The 17,726-nt window shown below is 44.2% G+C and overlaps 1 protein-coding gene across 2 annotated transcripts in view; it reads left to right on the top strand.

The window, feature by feature from the left end:
- Positions 1-17,726, top strand: part of PPP1R1B (protein phosphatase 1 regulatory inhibitor subunit 1B) — a 377,724-nt gene that overhangs the window by 102,711 nt on the left and 257,287 nt on the right. For both annotated transcript variants that reach the window (XM_077459485.1, XM_077459486.1), the window contains exon 2: positions 17,075-17,135. In XM_077459485.1, coding sequence (XP_077315611.1) covers positions 17,075-17,135 — 61 coding nt within the window. The remainder of the gene's footprint in view (positions 1-17,074; positions 17,136-17,726) is intronic.

The following is a 17,726-nucleotide window of genomic DNA, read 5'->3' as shown; positions in this document are numbered from 1 at the left end:
ATCCTGATGATTTCAGGAATTATCTCCGGATGACGGAGCCCATTTTTCACCGTCTGCTGGCTTTGCTCATTCCTTATATCACCAGGCAGGATACCTGCATGCGGCAAGCCATCACTCCGGAGCAGAGGCTCATCGCCACGTTGCACTACTTGGCGACAGGGAGAAGCCTTTAGGACCTCAAGTTCTCCACAGGCATCTCCCCCCAGGCTCTGGGGATCATTATTCCAGAGACCTGTTCTGCCATCATACAGGTCCTGCAGGAGGACTATATTAAGGTAAGATTTATCATTTAACATCACATTTTATTGTCTTTAATGTTTGCTAATGTCTTGTATTTCTTTCCTCAATCTCTAATTACCATGATTGCAATATGCTGTGAAGGACCCCTTTGTCCTCATGCATGCTGTAATCTTTTAATGCTCCTTTTTTGTCTTTCATGCATATTTGCCTTCATTAAACCTCACCAGCATGCTATGGTAGGCCCATATCCACCTAGTCTAGTCACTTAAAATGTCTTTTGTCAGCTCCATTGTATTGCTTTATCCTAAAACCAAACATTTAATATTATCCCAAATGGTCTGTGTGTCCTTAACTGGATCCCCCCCCCATTAATATAATTCCAAATAGTCTGTGTGTCCTTAAATTAATGTTGAATTATATATTGTATTTTTAACCCACTTCAACCGTGGAATGATTTTCCCCCTTCCTGACCATCAGCACTTTTTGTGATTTGGCAGTGCGTTGCTTGAATTGACAATTGTGCGTCCTTGTAACATGGCTCCTCTAGTAAATTATATTCATTTTATTAGCACAAATAGAGGTTTGATTTGGTTGTCTTTGATCACCTCTGCTTTTTTTGTTTTTGTGATTAACCACCAACAAAACCAAACCGCATTTTTCCAAATATGCATTATTTTTCAGTTTTCGCTATAAGAAATATAGCCCCAAAAATATATTAACTAGAATTTTTTGTACATCATTTTATGCTGATACGTATTCTTAAACCAATTTGTTCAAATGAATCGCAATAAGCGTTTATTGATTGGTTTGTGCAAAAGTTCTAGCGTATCCAAAATATGGTCTATTTTGATGGCATTTTTAAAATCTTGCAATTTTTGGAAATAGTAATGGCGGTGATAACCGAATTTTTTTTTTTATTGTGACTGCCACATTATGGCGGACACATTGTACAATTTCCATACATTTTTGGGACAAATACAGTGATCAATGCTCTAAAATTGTATTGATTACTGTAAAAATGTCACATGCAGTGAAGGTGTTAACCACAAGGGGGCCGAGGAATGGTTAAGTGTGTTCTGGGTGAGTGTTTATAACTGTCTGGGGGATGGGCTAGCAGTGACATGGCCCTGATCACTGCTCCCGATGACAGGGACCAGACGATCGGTGTCCTGTCACTAGGCAGAAGCGGGAAATAATGTTTTTGTTGTAATGTACAATGTTTAATGTGCAAAAGTACTTATTTTGTTTTTAATGCTTTGCCTCCCCAGTTTCCTTCATCGCCACAGGAATGGCAGACTGTGGCATCCCATTTTGCCACCCGTTGGGACTTTCCCAACTGCGGTGGTGCGATAGATGGGAAGCACGTCCACATCGTGCCACCACCCCATTCGGGGTCATACTATTACAACTATAAGGGGTTTCACAGTATTGTGTTAATGGCGGTGGTGTTGGCACAATATGAATTTATGTATGTGGACGTGGGGAAGAATGGCCGTATGTCAGATGGAGGAGTCTTCGCCCAGACGGAGTTCTACCAGCGTCTACAGACAGGTGGCCTGGGATTGCCACCTGATACAGATAATGTGGAAGGATTCCCCTTCGTCTTCATAGCTGATGAAGCTTTCAGTCTGGACGAGCACGTGATGAGGCCATTCCCCCAAAGAACCCTCACCCCGGAGAGGAGGGTTTTCAACTACCGGCTGGCAAACATGTGTTTTGAAATATGCAGGTATACATCGATTAACTGAAGCTGTGGTGTCAGACACTCACCTGGTGGGGTGCCCATCTCCTCTCCTTCCTCCACCTCTCCTTCCTCCACATGCACATCCACGGGGGGGGGATGGGGCTAACCTCACATTCATGCTGGCAAGGGTGGCGGTCCCTGGGATCCTGCTTTGTGAGTCTTTTCTCCCCTATGAGAAATTAACAAACCAAAAGGTATACTTAGCACACAGATATTTCAGGACAGAACTAGGAAGATGATACAATTGTCTGTTTATGAAGAGATGCAAAAGTTGAAGACATGATAAATAAATTCACTTTGCAAAAAACTACAATACTTACCTTTTTTGGGCCAAGTTTCACAGATGCCCCCCCCCCCCCCAAGTATACCAAGGAACCCTGTGTGGTTTACCCTAATAAATGTTCTCTGGTGTCCCACACTTTTGCTCATGAGTGCAGATGTGTTAACCAGCTGCCAAGTGTCCTTTCCTTCAATTCCACTGAGTGTTCTTTTCTAGTCATTGTAGTTTGAAACACATCTAAACCACAATGCCCTAATCTTTTTTTTCTTAAGAAAAATTACACTGAAAAAAAATGATGATTAAACCCTGTATCATAAACGATGTTTCACACGAACAACGAACGAGGGTTTGTTATGAACGATACGATTACTGTATCCACCAACATGAAAGCAGCAATTTTACATTGTACAAAGGTAAAGAAAAGCATATGGATCAGTATGCAATAATCGTAATAGGAACACACGACAAGTACTTACTTTTTTTAAGAACTTTCTTGATCCTTCTGTACTGATCTGGCTCCCTCAATTTAAGGTCGGACCACCGTTTCCTCAATTGGTCTTTTGACCGTCGTACCCCAAAAAGATTGTGCAGGGTCTTAACAACCTTGGCCATGATTCTGGCCTTGCGCAAGTTCGGATGGGTGTATCGTCCATGCTTGCCATCATAATCCTTACTTCGCAAGATTGCCACCATCTCCACCATCTCTTCAAAGGCCATATTGGAGGCCTTAAATCTCCTCTTTCCGGATTGGAACGCTTGTGGCTCCGGGGATTCGTGACTACTGGAGTCATTAATATGAAGCACCTGTTGTGTTTCCGCCATGTTTCTCCTACTGCGCACCATAGAGAAAAAGGTGCGGGAAATATTCTTGTAAAAGAACGTCATGGGCGGGCAACGCAGGCGTGGTTCTACGCGTGCGCACTGTATATAATGCCAACATGCACATGTCGTACGTGCTTACGTACGTTATGTGCGCACAAAAGGACAGGAAAAAAGACTTGACCAAAAGAACGTCATGGGCGGGCAACGCAGGCGTGGTTCTACGCGTGCGCACTGTATATAACGCCAACATGCACATGTCGTACGTGCTTGGAGAAAATAGGAACGGAAGTTGTGAGCAAGGAAAACAAAGGTAAATTTAAAAAAAATCCCAAAATCAGTGGCATATACTGCTTATAAATTGAGGTCTATATTGGGCTAAGATTAGGAGAGTCTGGGCTAACATTATTGTTTTTGGCTTGTGTATTGTCTTTCAGAAAAATGAATAAGACATTTAAAGATGCAGAATTCTTGAGCCTATTTATCGATAAGTACAAGGAGCTGACAAATCTGTGGCAAGTAAAGCACAGTGCTTACTATAATAAACAAGTAAGGAAGGCAACGCTGGAGAAACTTCTGGCATTTGTGCAGACTTGGATCTCAGAGGCAGACGTGGACTTTCTGGAAAAGAAAATTGGCATATTGAGAAATATGTACAGAAAGAAGCAGAATAAAATCCTGCAATCCATCAGATCAGGAGCATCCGCAGATGCTGTATATGTACCCAGGCTGTGGTACTTTGACAAACTACGTTTTATTGGCGACCAGAGTAAGGCCAGGGAATCGCTTTCAACCCTTCCCTCCACCCTTCCCTGCAGCATTCCCTCCACCCTTCCCTCCACCCCAGCAGAGGCTGATGAGCAACCTGAGCCTTCCATCCTGGAAGAAGCGGATGCACCCAGCTTGAGCCAGGTATATTGTTACAATAAATATTTATAGTCATAATATTAATGATGTTAACTAGATGTTATAATTTAAACAATATTATTGATGTTACAAAAAATTAAGATTTTGACATATCAATTTACAGTAGTGGCCAAAAATGTTTGTCACCAGCAGAAACAATAAATACTGGGGTCAGAATGATACTCTTTTATATGTATTAACAGAATTTTCAAGTCAGGAGCTGAAAAATGTTTATGATCGATGAACAAAAAACTAAAACGATGTCCCTTTTTTATACACAGGATGAGCTCAGCCAGGAGGAAGTTGTGGATAGCGGCAGGCAGGAGGAGGCTGGGCCCACTGTCAGCCAGGAGGTGGCCGGGCCCAGTAGGAGCCTCACCCAGTCGCAGGTGCCTCCCCTCCGTCTTCAGGCAAAAAGGCAAAAGAAGATGACGGTCACACAGGAGGAATCACTGCGCCTCATTAGAGAGGCTACAAATGTCTTAAGGAGCCCCCCCGAAGCTGAAGAGGCCTATGGCTGCTATATAGCCAGCCGGTTGCAGCAATTAGAGAGGGGCCAACGCCTCCAATGTGAGCGAATCATTTTCTCGGCCTTGCAGAAGGGGCTGAGTGGCGAGTTAACTGCCACAAGCGAAATCGTGGATCAAGTTCCTCCTGTTCCTCCTCCTCCTCCTCCTGCCACAAGTACACCACCAGAGACACAGCCTCACAGGAAGGCTGCTGAGAAGTCTGCAGGGAAGGGTGCAGTGAAGGGTGGAGCGAAGAGAAGAAAGTGATGACCTGGCTTCAGTCTGGTCTGACCAAAGACGCAGCCTGTTGTACCACAGCCTGGGGACATATATACCATCTGCTGCTGCTCTTGATATCTGGGATTCAGGGACCAGATTGTGCTCCCCATTATATGTACTTCTCAATATGCCAATTTTCTTTTCCACAGACTTTAATGTTTGCCCTGGGGCCAAAAGGCTACACAAATGTCACAAGTTTCTCCAGTGTTGCCTTCATCTTTATTTTTTGAACCAGAATAAATGGATATTTTTTTTGGAAAATATACTTGCCTATGTGTTTTTAGTCAAAGACATTTCTAAAAGACAATGTGAAATTAACAAGGGACCAACCTCCTTGAGGTTCCAAAATAAAAAAATGTTATTGTGGTAACTTGTCACCAGAATAAAAGTAAAAAGGTTATTGTGGCAATGACACACACAAAATAAAAAGGTTATTGTGGTAATGACACACACAAAATAAAAAGGTTATTGTGGTAATGACTAGACATGTGCAGAGTAAAATATTTCGTTTCGGAATTTCGTTTTCGTCCGAAAACTTAATTTATTTAGTTACTCCCGAAATTCGTTTTTATTTATTTCGTTTTTCGTTCAAAAATTGCATTCGTCCGAAAATCCACATGAATTACGGTCGAATCTGTCTTTGAAGGCTTATGGTGTCTGTCGAATGTGTAAAGAAGATTCGACGGAGCTAGTATATAGCATACTTTAGAACCCCTGTTAAAGTCTATGGGACTCCAACATTCAAAATCTAAAGTGCTAATTTTAAAGACTAATTTGCAAGTTACTGTCCTAAAAAGTGTTTGGGGACCCGGGTCCTGCCCCAGGGGACATGTATCAATGCAAAAAAAAGTTTTAAAAACGGCCGTTTTTCGGGAGCAGTGATTTTAATAATGATTAAAGTGAAACAATAAAAGTGTAATATTCCTTTAAATTTCATAGGGGGGGTTGTCTATAGTATGCCTGTGAAGGGGCGCATGTTTCTGGTGCTTAGAACTGTCCCTGCACAAAGTGTCATTTATGCAGGAAAAAAAGTCCTTTAAAATCACTCGCAGCTATTATGAATTGTCGGCTCCCCGTAATACAGAGAACACTCATTGAAAGTCATTGATAAAAAAAAAAAAATTAAAAAAAAAAAGCGTGGGGGTCCACCAAATTCAATTACCAGGCCCTTCAGGTCTGGTATGGATATTAAGGGGAACCCCGCGTCAAATTAAAAAAAAATTGAAGTGGGGGTCCCCCTAAAAATCCATACCAGACCCTTTATCCGAGCACGCAACCTGGCAGGCCGCAGCAAAAGAGGGGGGGACGAGAGAGCGGCCCCCCTCCCTCCTGAACCGTACCAGGCCACATGCCCTCAACATTGGGAGGATGCTTTGGGGGTCTGTGACCCCTCAAAGCACTTTGTCCCCATGTTGATGAGGACAAGGGCCTCATCCTCACAACCCTGGCCGGTGGTTGTGAGGGTCTGCGGGCGGGGGGCTTATCAGAATCTGGAAGCCCCCTTTAACAAGGGGACCCCCAGATCCCGCCCCCCCCTGTTTGAAATGGTAAGGGGGTACAAAAGTACCCCTACCATTTCACAAAGAAAGTGTCAAAATGGTTAAATAAGACAAACACACTTTTGAAAAATTCCTTTATTAAAAATAAAAAAATAAAAAAAAGATTCCAGCGGTGCTAATCCACTCTTGCTATCCAGAGACGGACGGTCATCTCTCCAGCGATAGCTCATCTCATCCAGCGCAGCGAATACATCCTTCTTCTGTCTCCGCTGAGGAGACACTGCAAGGATTCCGGCGGCCTGACGTTTCTTATATACGGAGGGCGGGGCCACCCGTCACCTGACCCCGCCCCCCTCTGACGCAAGGGGAAACCCGAGGTTCCCTGTGACGTATGGGTGACCCCGCCCCCTCTGATGTAACGGAAACCTACCTGTGTTACATCAGAGGGGTGCGGGGTCACCCATACGTCACAGGGAACCCCGGGTTTCCCCTTGCGTCAGAAGGGGGCGGGGTCAGGTGACGGGTGGCCCCGCCCTCCGTATATAAGAAACGTCAGACCGCCGGAATCCTTGCAGTGTCTCCTCAGCGGAGACAGAAGAAGGATGGATACTCTGCGCTGGATGAGATGAGCCATCGCTGGAGAGATGACCGTCCGTCGCTGGATAGTAAGAGTGGATTACCGCCGCTGGAATCTTTTTTTTATTTTTTTTATTTTTAATAAAGGAATTTTTCAAAAGTGTGTTTGTCTTATTTAACTATTTTTTACACTTTCTTTGTGAAATGGTAGGGGTACTTTTGTACCCCCTTACCATTTCAAACGGGGGGGGGGGGGCCGGGATCTGGGGGTCCCCTTGTTAAAGGGGGCTTCCAGATTCTGATAAGCCCCCCGCCCGCAGACCTCCACAACCACTGGCCACGATTGTGGGGATGAGGCCCTTGTCCTCATCAACATGGGGACAAGGTGCTTTGAGGGGTCACAGACCCCCCAAAGCATCCTCCCAATGTTGAGGGCATGTGGCCTGGTATGGTTCAGGAGGGAGGGGGGGCCGCTCTCTCGTCCCCCCTCTTTTCCTGCAGCCTGCCAGGTTGCGTGCTCGGATAAAGGGTCTGGTATGGATTTGTAGGGGGACCCCCACTTCAATATTTTTTTTAATTTGACGCGGGGTTCCCCTTAATATCCATACCAGACCTGAAGGGTCTGGTTATGGATATTTAGGGGGAACCCCACGTCAAATTATTTCTTAAATTTGAGGCAGGGTTCCCCTTAATATCCATACCAGACCTGAAGGGCCTGGTAATTGAATTTAGGGGACCCCCACGCTTTTTATTTATTTTTTTTTATTTTTTTTTATCAATGACTTTCAATGAGTGTTCTCTGTATTACGGAGCCGACAATTCATAATAGCTGCGAGTGATTTTAAAGGACTTTTTTTCCTGCATAAATGACACTTTGTGCAGGGACAGTTCTAAGCACCAGAAACATGAGCCCCTTCACAGGCATACTATAGACAACCCCCCCCCCCCCCCCTACGAAATTTAAAGGAATATTACACTTTTATTGTTTCACTTTAATCATTATTAAAATCACTGCTCCCGAAAAAACAGCCGTTTTTAAAACTTTTTTTTGCATTGATACATGTCCCCTGTGGCAGGACCCGGGTCCCCAAACACTTTTTAGGACAGTAACTTGCAGAATCTTTTCTCTCTGCCAAATCTTTTTTCTCTGTCGAATATTTTCTCTATATAATCTTGGACTAATAGAGGTAAGGTTAGGCACATTCGACCACAGGTTCTATAGACAGATTGTTATTGTCAGAGTCATGTCGAATCTCCTATTCTATATCGAACTGTTGTAACAATGAAAACAAAAATAAAGCATTTATTTATGTCGGATCTTTCGTTTTTCGGATTTTGTGCTTTCGTTATCGTTTGTCAAAACGAAAACGAAAATAGCTGAAATTCGGACGAAAATGCATTCGTCCAAATGCACATGTCTAGTAATGACACACACAAAATAAAAAGGGTATTGTGGTAATGACACACAAAAAAATGACACACACAAAAAAAAAAAGTTTTTTGGTGTTAACTTGACAGAATAATTAAATATGGAGAGCACTAGAAAATAATTGGGAAATAATTATACTAAAAATATGGATGAAAGAAAAAACTACCAAAAAAAAAAAATACATTATTACTGAGATGGGGCTTTAAACTAAAAACAATATCATTCATGAGATCAGGAGAAAAAATCAAGAAATGTGTTTGTGAGAACTCTGTGTGAGTGAATATGAGCAGCAAAGCAACTTCGTTCTTCTAGCATTATAAAGAAGATGCGCTGCATTTAAACGAGCACAGAATTTGAAGCATGGCGAATGTGCTACTTCCAATACGAACTGGAGTTTTACAAGACCGAGCACTTCCGTCTCGTACTTGCTTCAGAGCATGCATAGTTTTTGGTCTGTCGGAACAGCATACAGACGAGCGGAATTCTACATCGGAACTGGGTCCGGCGGAGTTCCGTCGGAAAAATTTGAAACATGTTCCATTTCTAAAGTCTGTCGGATTTTTGAAAATCAAAAGTCCGCTGCAGCCCACACATGATCGAATAGTCTGCCGGAATTGTTCCGTCGGACCTTTGATGTTGAAAAGTCCGCTCGTGTGTACGCGGCATAAGTGTCACATGATCTGTCATTACATATATACACACCTTTTTGAAAGGCCCCAGGGGCTGCAACACCTAAGGAAGAGGCACCACTAACCAAACACTGCCACGAAGACCAAGGAACTCTCCAAACAAGTAAGGGACAATGTTGTTAAGAAGTATAAGTCAAGGTTAGGTTATAAAAAATATCTAAATCTTTGATGATCCTTAGGAGCACCATCAAATCTATCATAAACAAATGGAAAGAACATGGCACAACAGCAAACCTGCCAAGAGACGGCCACACACCAAAACACACAGACTGGACAAGGAGGGCATTAATCAGAGAGGCAGCACAGAGACCTAAGGTAACCCTGGAGGAGCTGCAGAGTTCCACAGCAGAGACTGGAATATCTGTACATTCGATTGACAATAGGCCGTACGCTCCATTGAGTTGGGCTTTATGGCAGAATAGCCAGAAGACAGCCATTACTTTCAGCAGAAAACAAAATGGCACATTTTGAGTTTGCGAAAAGGCATGTGGGAGACTCCCAAAATGTGTGGTGCTCTGGTATGATGAGACTAAAATTGAACTTTTTGGGCCATAAAAAGAAAATGCTATGTCTGACGCAAACACATCACATCACCCAAAGAACATCATCCCCACAGTGAAACATGGTGGTGACAGCATCATGCAGTGGGATGTTTTTCAGCAGATGGGACTGGGAAACTGGTCAGAGTTGAGGGAAAGATGGATGTGCTAAATACAGGGATATTCTTAAGCAAAACCTGTACCACTCTGTGTGTGATTTGAGGCTAGGATGGATGTTCACCTTCCAGCAGGACAATGACCCCAGACAAAGCCCAGACCTCAATCCAACAGAAAATCTGTAGTCCGACTTAAAGGTTAAAGTGCAAACCATCCTACTTGAAGGAGCTGGAGCAAAAATCCCAGTGGTAAGATGTGGAAGGTCATAGAGACTTATTCTAATCGACTTTGAGCTGTGATAGCCGCAAAAGGTGGCTCTAGAAAGTATTGACTTGACTAGTTATGCACATTGACTTTTCTGTTATTTTGTCCTATTTGTTGTTTGTTTCACAATAAAAAAATAAATCTTCAAAGTTGTCGGCATGTTCTGTAAATTAAATGATACAAATCCTCAAACAATCCATGTTAATTCCAGGTTGTGAGCCAACAAAATATGAAAAATGGCAAGGGGGTGGGTGGGGTGAATACTTTTGCAAGGCACTGTATACTCATTATTGTTATAGAATTTGCTTGTACCTGTTTACAGCTAGTACCCATTGGGGTAAACAGGGACTCACCTTTGTTTGTTATGTTTGTAACATTTGTCCATTCTCACATGTAGGACCTACTATAGTGGTTGAGTAAAGTTATGCAATCTATATTTTGCTACATTTGATCGCTTTATACTAAAAATAGATGTCTTTCTTATTTCTGTTATGTGTATGAAAATTCAATAAAAATTCTTTGAAGTAAAATACAAAACAAAAAACCCATAGTTTTCTTTTAAACTTAACACAGCAATGATAAGTGTGAACTGCCACACTGGGCGATGGCTACACCTTCTGTAATCCAGATTGTAGGATTACAAACCCTGTCCCCCAGGGTTCTGTCCTGGGACCTGGAGGATGGAATAAACAGCTCAAGCTCTGTATTTGCGGACGATACTATGCTAAACAGGGCAATAACTTCTCTGCAGGATGTGGAAACCTCATAAGAAGATATGAACAAATTAATGGGGTGGGCAACAACATGGTAAATTAGGTTTAATGTCGAAAAATTTTAAATAATGCATTTGGATGGCAAAAATATGAATGCAATCTACTCACTAAGGGGAGAAACTCTGGAGGAATCTAGGCTGGAAAAGGACCTGGGGTTCTGAGTTGATGACAAGTTTAGCAATGGCATGCAATGCTAAGCTGCTTCAAGCAAAGCAAACAGAATATTGGCATGCATTAAAAGGGGGATTAACTCCAGAGATAAAACAATAATTCTCCCACTCTGCAAGACTCTAGTCCAACCGCACCTGGGAGTATGCTGTCCAGTTCTGGGCACCAGTCCTCAAGAAGAATGTGCTGGAACTGGAGAGAGTCCAGAGAAGGACAACAAAACGAATAAATGGACTGGAGGACCTTAGTTATGATAGGTTAGGAGCACTAAATTTGTTCTCTCTGGAGAGGAGACGCTTAAGAGGGGAAATGATTTCAATGTACAAATACCGTACTGGTGACCCCACAATAGGGATAAAACTTTTCCGCAAAAGGGAATTTAATAAGACATGCAGCCATTCACTAAAACTAGAAGAAAAGTGGTTTAACCTCAAACTGTTTAGAGGGTTCTTTACTGTAAGAGCGGTTAGAATGTGGAATTCTCTTCCACAGGAAGTGGTTTCAACGGGGAGCATTGATAATAAACAACAATTAGATATGCACCTGATCAACCACAACATATAGGGATATACAATGTAATACTGACATAAAAACACATACATAGGTTGGACTTGATGGTCTTTTTTCAGCCTCCCCTTCTATGTAACTATGTAGGATTTCACTGATACCACTTTTTTAACACCAAGTACGAGTAACGATAATATTTTGCAAGTACTCACTGATACCAATTACCAATACCTATCGCGTAGGTAGGAGAGTAGTTTGGGAGGGGGGAGTTGTTAGGGAGTTGGGGTGAGGGCAGGGTGGGAGGGGTGGGGAGTAGAGGGGTAAGTGAGGGCAGGGTAGTTGAGGGTGGGGTGCGAGAGTTGAGAAGAAAAAGGCTGTGATCACCAGGGAAAGAGGATGGGGATAGTAAGCTCATTGGCAGTAATGGGGGCAGAGGTGACAGCTGGTAGGGGAAGGAGGAGGCAACACAGGGCAGGCACAGTACAGGGGGGTAGGAGGATGCAGTAGAGGGCGCATTACAAGGTGTTGAGTACAGGCCAGTCTGTACACTGACACCTTAATGTACCTTATATATGCAGACTGGTGTGTGTACAATATATAACATATACAGTACAGTGTCGGGGTACAGACTGGTCTGTATATACTGTATGGTGCTAGTGTACAAGACTGGTCTGTATCCTGCTGACACAGTACTACATATCCTACACTAACCTGTTTGCAGGACTTGATCCCCTCAATACTTGGTTCTGCTTCCAGGTAAGCTTCCACAGCTACCTCACACTATAGAAACACACATGCTGATGCTGTCTAGCCCCTTGCCCTTGGCAACCCACCCACCCCTGATGTCACTTCTGGTATCTGTTTTCGGTACTGGAGCATTTACTGATACTCGCGACAATGCCTAGTATCGGCACCGATGCCAGTATTGGTACTGTGCATCACTACCAGATTGTGTATGTTAGTCAATGCAAATGTGGGCTGGAAGATACTTGACTTTGCAGAGTTTTAATGGATGACAGTGCTGTAAAGAAGGTGAATTATGCATTGGAAGCTGCATTTTTTTCTTTTAACTGGGTTTAGGAATTTTCATTTGAACATAATGTATTTTAATTTAATGTAATTTAATTGTTTTATTTAGAAGCTGAGGTTTAAAGCAGCCAACATATTATTGTAGCAAGTAGGGTGCCAAATTATCCTGGATTATTATACATTCTTTTCAACTTTAAGGCCTCTTTCAGACGAACGATCCGTTCAGGTCTGCCTGCCAGTTTTTTAGGCAGACCTGAACCAATGCTCCATAGACCCCTATGGAGCGTCCGATGTCAGTGGTGACATGTCCACTGACAACCGACCCGCTGCGATCCGAAAAAGTGTGACGGAGGAAAAAAAATATACTTTTCCATCCGTCTACGGATCGGATCGGGTGACGACGTAGGTCAACGCACCCAAAATGGATACAGAACTTTTTTTTTTAATGCACTTCAACAAAATTGGCATGAACATAATTAAGATGTCAAAATGTAAAGGGAAATTGTGACCTGTCCCATTCCAGGTAGATTATTGGCATGCCTCCATCCCTAAATTAGGTAAAAAATATGTAAAAAAATTGGAATGGGACTTTAAATGAGGCAAGTCAATCATTAATCAGCTGTTTCTAATGCCTAAATGTTAAGGTCATATTGTAACATATTCCAAAGCATCACAACTATACCAATAAATTAATAATACATATAATAATACTATAATCACAAGATTTACATAGTAATATTCGTTTAAAATATTTAATATAATTGATCATTGGACATCGATAAAAATAATAAATCATACAGAAGGCAATTAATGTAGTTATTAAAAAATCAACAGAACAGTAAATTTCATAATTATATAAGAAAATTAAAGCATCCATTAGATGTTAACTCTACGCGTTTCATGGTTTTGTACCAATCTTCAGGAGTCAGATGCATGTAAGTATAGACTAGAGAAAAATAAATAAATTAATTAACTTAAGGGATCCTCTACATAAGTAGAGGGTAAATCTAAAGAAATATATACCGTAGTTTCCATAATACCCACTAAACGCCAAAAAATTATCAAAGCTCCTAGGGTGAAATTTAATGGTGGTCTGGGCTACATTTGGTCTCAACCGGGGTTGAGGCAGAGAACATCCCCCAAATGGATGAACCCCGGACCAGGGAAAACCAGCCGACATAATCACAGGAACACCACACTGCATCATTTGTGGGGAGTTGTGCAAGTTGGACATTCCCAGCCAGCGATAGTGCAGGGACTGAACCGGCAACAAAAACCCGCCACTGACATACCCTGGATCCGGGGCGTCATGAAAAAACGCCGTAACAGCGTACAAGGGTGAGGGAGCTCTCCCTCCGCGAAATATCGATTGCGGTGGATGCCCACCCACCCGACGCAGAGACGTATGATGACAAAAACACTAACTCCTACAACACAGCGTCAAATGATGCTGCATGCAGAGCTTGTTGCCATGACACCAATGCGCCGAGGTCACGCCCACCCCCGTCGGTGGAGAGATGGGCGGGGGAAGCGAGCTAGGCACATCGCAACCCCCGAGGTAGAAACCAGACTGCACCAGTCCCACCCTCACCCATAGGAGTAAAAAATGTAAATACAAAGGGGGAAATGCTTTGAAAATTAATTGGGTCAATATATACTAAAAAAATGTATTCAATAAAAATGAGGACTAAAAATAAATGAGTACATTTGGAATAGTATTATATAGTAGTGTTGGCCAGTAATGAATTGACTAATAGAAGGATAATTAGGATGTATGATGTATGTGGTGGAAACAAGTCCATAAATTCAGTTAAGATCTTCTTGTGATTTGGTGGGTGTTATTCCATCTTTCAAAAAGATTTGCACGATTCCGTCAACTGAGGGTAGCTTAAAGTGAAAGTAAAGTCAAAGAGCTAAACTCAAAATGGAAATACCTGTGGGCTGTCATAAATGTGTAATTATTGTTTAGTCATTTTTCAAAAAATGATGTACAAAATGTTCTTTTTAGTCCTAACCTGAACCTGAATGAAGAATTTGTATAAAGCAACATACATTCCCCTTAAAGCCGCGTACACACGTAGCCGTCTGTCCGACGTACTTAGTCTGGCGGACTTTCCGCCAGACTGTCCGTCGGACTTTCCGAACGGGCTACTTGCCCACACACGGCACTTTTTCAGTGGACTAATACGGCGTACTAAGTCCGCCGTACTTTTGAAATGAACGGACTCGCCCACACACGCGGAGGAAAGTCCGCTCATTTCGAGCGCGTCTCCAGGTAGGCGGGGCCCGCGAAGGAGACGTCGCTGGCCCCGCCGCCTGGTATGGACTTAAAGGGGAACCCCAACGCCAAAAAAAATCGGCGTGGGGGTCCCCCCCAAGTCCACAACAGACCCTTGTCCGAGCACGCTACCCGGCCGGCCAGGAAAGGAGGGGCGAGCGAGCGCCCCCCCTCCTGAACCGTACCAGGCCGCGTGCCCTCAACATGGGGGGTGCCTTGGGGAAGGGGGGGCCGCGCGGCCCCCCCACCCCAAAGCACCTTGTCCCCATGTTGATGAGGACAAGGGCCTCTTCCCGACAACCCTGGCTGTTGGTTGTCGGGGTCTGCGGGCGGGGGGCTTATCGGAATCCGGGAGCCCCCTTTAATGAGGGGGCCCCCGGATACCGGCCCCCCACCCTATGTGAATGAGTATGGGGTACAATGTACCCCTATTCATTCACCTGTCAAATAAAGTACAAAAAAAAACACAACACACAAGATAAAATAATTTATTGCACAGCTCCGGGGGTCTTCCGTCTTCAGGGGTCTTCTCGCCGGACTCCTCCGCTATCTTCTTGTAGCTCTTTTACTAGCGGAGGAGCCCGGCTTTCTTCCTCGCCGCCGGCCTCTTCTTCCGACTTCGGGGGTCTTGTCCCCCTCTTCGGTTCTTCTGCCGGGCCACCGCGCCTTCTTCTAGCTCTTTTACAGGCGGTGGCCCGGTCTTCTGTCGCCGCCACCGCCGCTGCCGCCGCCTTCCGTTCTTCTGTTCTTCTGTTCTTGTCTTCTTCTTCTTCTTCTTCTTCTTCAGATGTTGCCTCGCCGAGTTCTCCGCTCACAATGACGGGGAGCGGGCACGCGGCTACTTATATAGGGACAAGGGGCGGGGTCTTCGGTGGATGTCACATGGTGACCCCGCCCCCTTACGATGTCACAGTCCCGGAGGATGCTGGGACTGTCGCCATGTGACATCAACCCATGTCACATCCACCCATGTGACATCCACCGAAGACCCCGCCCCTTATCCCTATATAAGTCGCCGCGTGCCCGCTCCCCGTCATTGTGAGCGGAGGACTCGGCAGGCAACATCTGAAGAAGAAGACAAGAACAGAAGAACGGAAGGCGGCGGCGGCGGCGACAGAAGACCAGGCCACCGCCTGTAAAAGAGCTAGAAGAAGGCGCGGTGGCCCGGCAGAAGAACCGAAGAGGGGGACAAGACCCCCGAAGTCGGAAGAAGAGGCCGACGGCGAGGAAGAAAGCCGGGCTCCTCCGCTAGTAAAAGAGCTACAAGAAGATAGCGGAGAAGTCCGGCGAGAAGACCCCCGAAGACGGAAGACCCCCGGAGCTGTGCAATAAATTATTTTATCTTGTGTGTTGTGGTTTTTTTTTGTACTTTATTTGACAGGTGAATGGGTAGGGGTACATTGTACCCCATACTCATTCACATAGGGTGGGGGGCCGGTATCCGGGGGCCCCCTTATTAAAGGGGGCTCCCGGATTCCGATAAGCCCCCTGCCCGCAGACCCCGACAACCAACGGCCAGGGTTGTCGGGAAGAGGCCCTTGTCCTCATCAACATGGGGACAAGGTGCTTTGGGGTGGGGGGGCCTCGCGGCCCCCCCTTCCCCAAGGCACCCCCCATGTTGAGGGCACGTGGCCTGGTACCGCTCAGGAGGGGGGGGGCGCTCGCCCCTCCTTTCCTGGCCGGCCGGGTAGCGTGCTCGGACAAAGGTCTGTTGTGGACTTTGGGGGGACCCCCACGCCATTTTTTTTCGGCGTTGGGGTTCCCCTTTAAGTCCATACCAGGTGGTGGGGCCAGCAGCGTCTCCTTCGCGGGCCCCGCCTACCTGCAGACCCGCTCGAAATGAGCGGACTTTTCTCCGGGTGGAAAAAGTCCGCTCATTTCAAAAGTACGGCGGACTGGCACACACGGCCGGAATGTCTGCCGAAATGCGAGTCCGGCGGGAAGATTGGAGTGCAAAACTTCTTTCTAAGTCTGCCGTACTTTCGGGTCAAAAAATATGCCGGAGGCTACACACGGGGGGATTGTCTGGCGGACTTGAGTTTGCCGGACTTTTCCACCCGCTTGTTTGATCGTGTGTACGCAGCATAAGAGTCAGCCAAATTGATCATACTTTCTTTGACAAAGGTGTGTGGATCTGTCTGATTATATTTTTCATCATTTGCCCAATCACTAATTTGAGTGTGAACAGAATGTTTTTACATTAGACATAGCTCTCACTTAAAATAATATGCATGCCATTGTGCACACAAAAATCTACACCTTATAATCCTATTAATGCTTAACACTCCACTCCTTTCTTACACAACTGCAAACAATCATGTTACATAAAATAGCAAATATTTACAGAGTTTAAAAAGCCAATGTTTACATTTAAAATGAATTGCTATCTCCGTGGACATGTAATATGTTATGTTATTTTCTTCTTGCAGATCCGGAGGCGCCGGCCCACCCCAGCCACACTTTTTCGAGTGTCTGAACCTCAGTCACCAGGTGAGCAGGCACCTGATCTAATGCAATGAGTAAAGGAGAGAATGTAAAAAAAAAAGTGTAGATATACAGATAGTATTCTTTTGATGCCTTGGATCAAAGCTGTGTATTGTGCCAAACAGATAACCTCAAGACGTCAAGACTGGCAAAAGGTCAATTAATTGAATTGTACATTTTTGTTTCAGTTTTTCATTGTTCCCCATTGTACATGCAAGATAAGACAGATACCAAAGAAACTATGGCATCATATCAAACATGATAAAAAAAAGGGATTGTGCCAAGTCAACAAATAAAGTCAATCAATGTTTGCATTGCTTACAAAATAATGTTTAAAATTCTTGTAAATGGGAGAAAAGGCTAATAGAGTGTGATATAGATAGATAGATAGATAGATATAAAAAGAAAAAAAACTTGTGGGAAAGCATAAGAAGAGAATACATGAAAGCATATGTAGTGAGAAAGGAGATGTGGACTGGGCATCAAATGGATAGGATAGGGTATCTGCAGTGAGAGTGAAGAGGTGGGGACAGTACAGGACAGGTGTAGTAAAAACACCATATGGAGACGATATGACAGATGTGGTGAACAAATATG

Source organism: Lithobates pipiens, unplaced genomic scaffold (genome assembly GCF_037356315.1).
Source record: "Lithobates pipiens isolate NorthernLeopardFrog02 unplaced genomic scaffold, aLitPip1_a1.2 Scaffold_28, whole genome shotgun sequence".
Lineage (NCBI taxonomy): Eukaryota > Metazoa > Chordata > Amphibia > Anura > Ranidae > Lithobates > Lithobates pipiens.
Note: the sequence above shows the minus strand (reverse complement) of the source record. Positions and strands in the feature narration are given on the sequence as shown.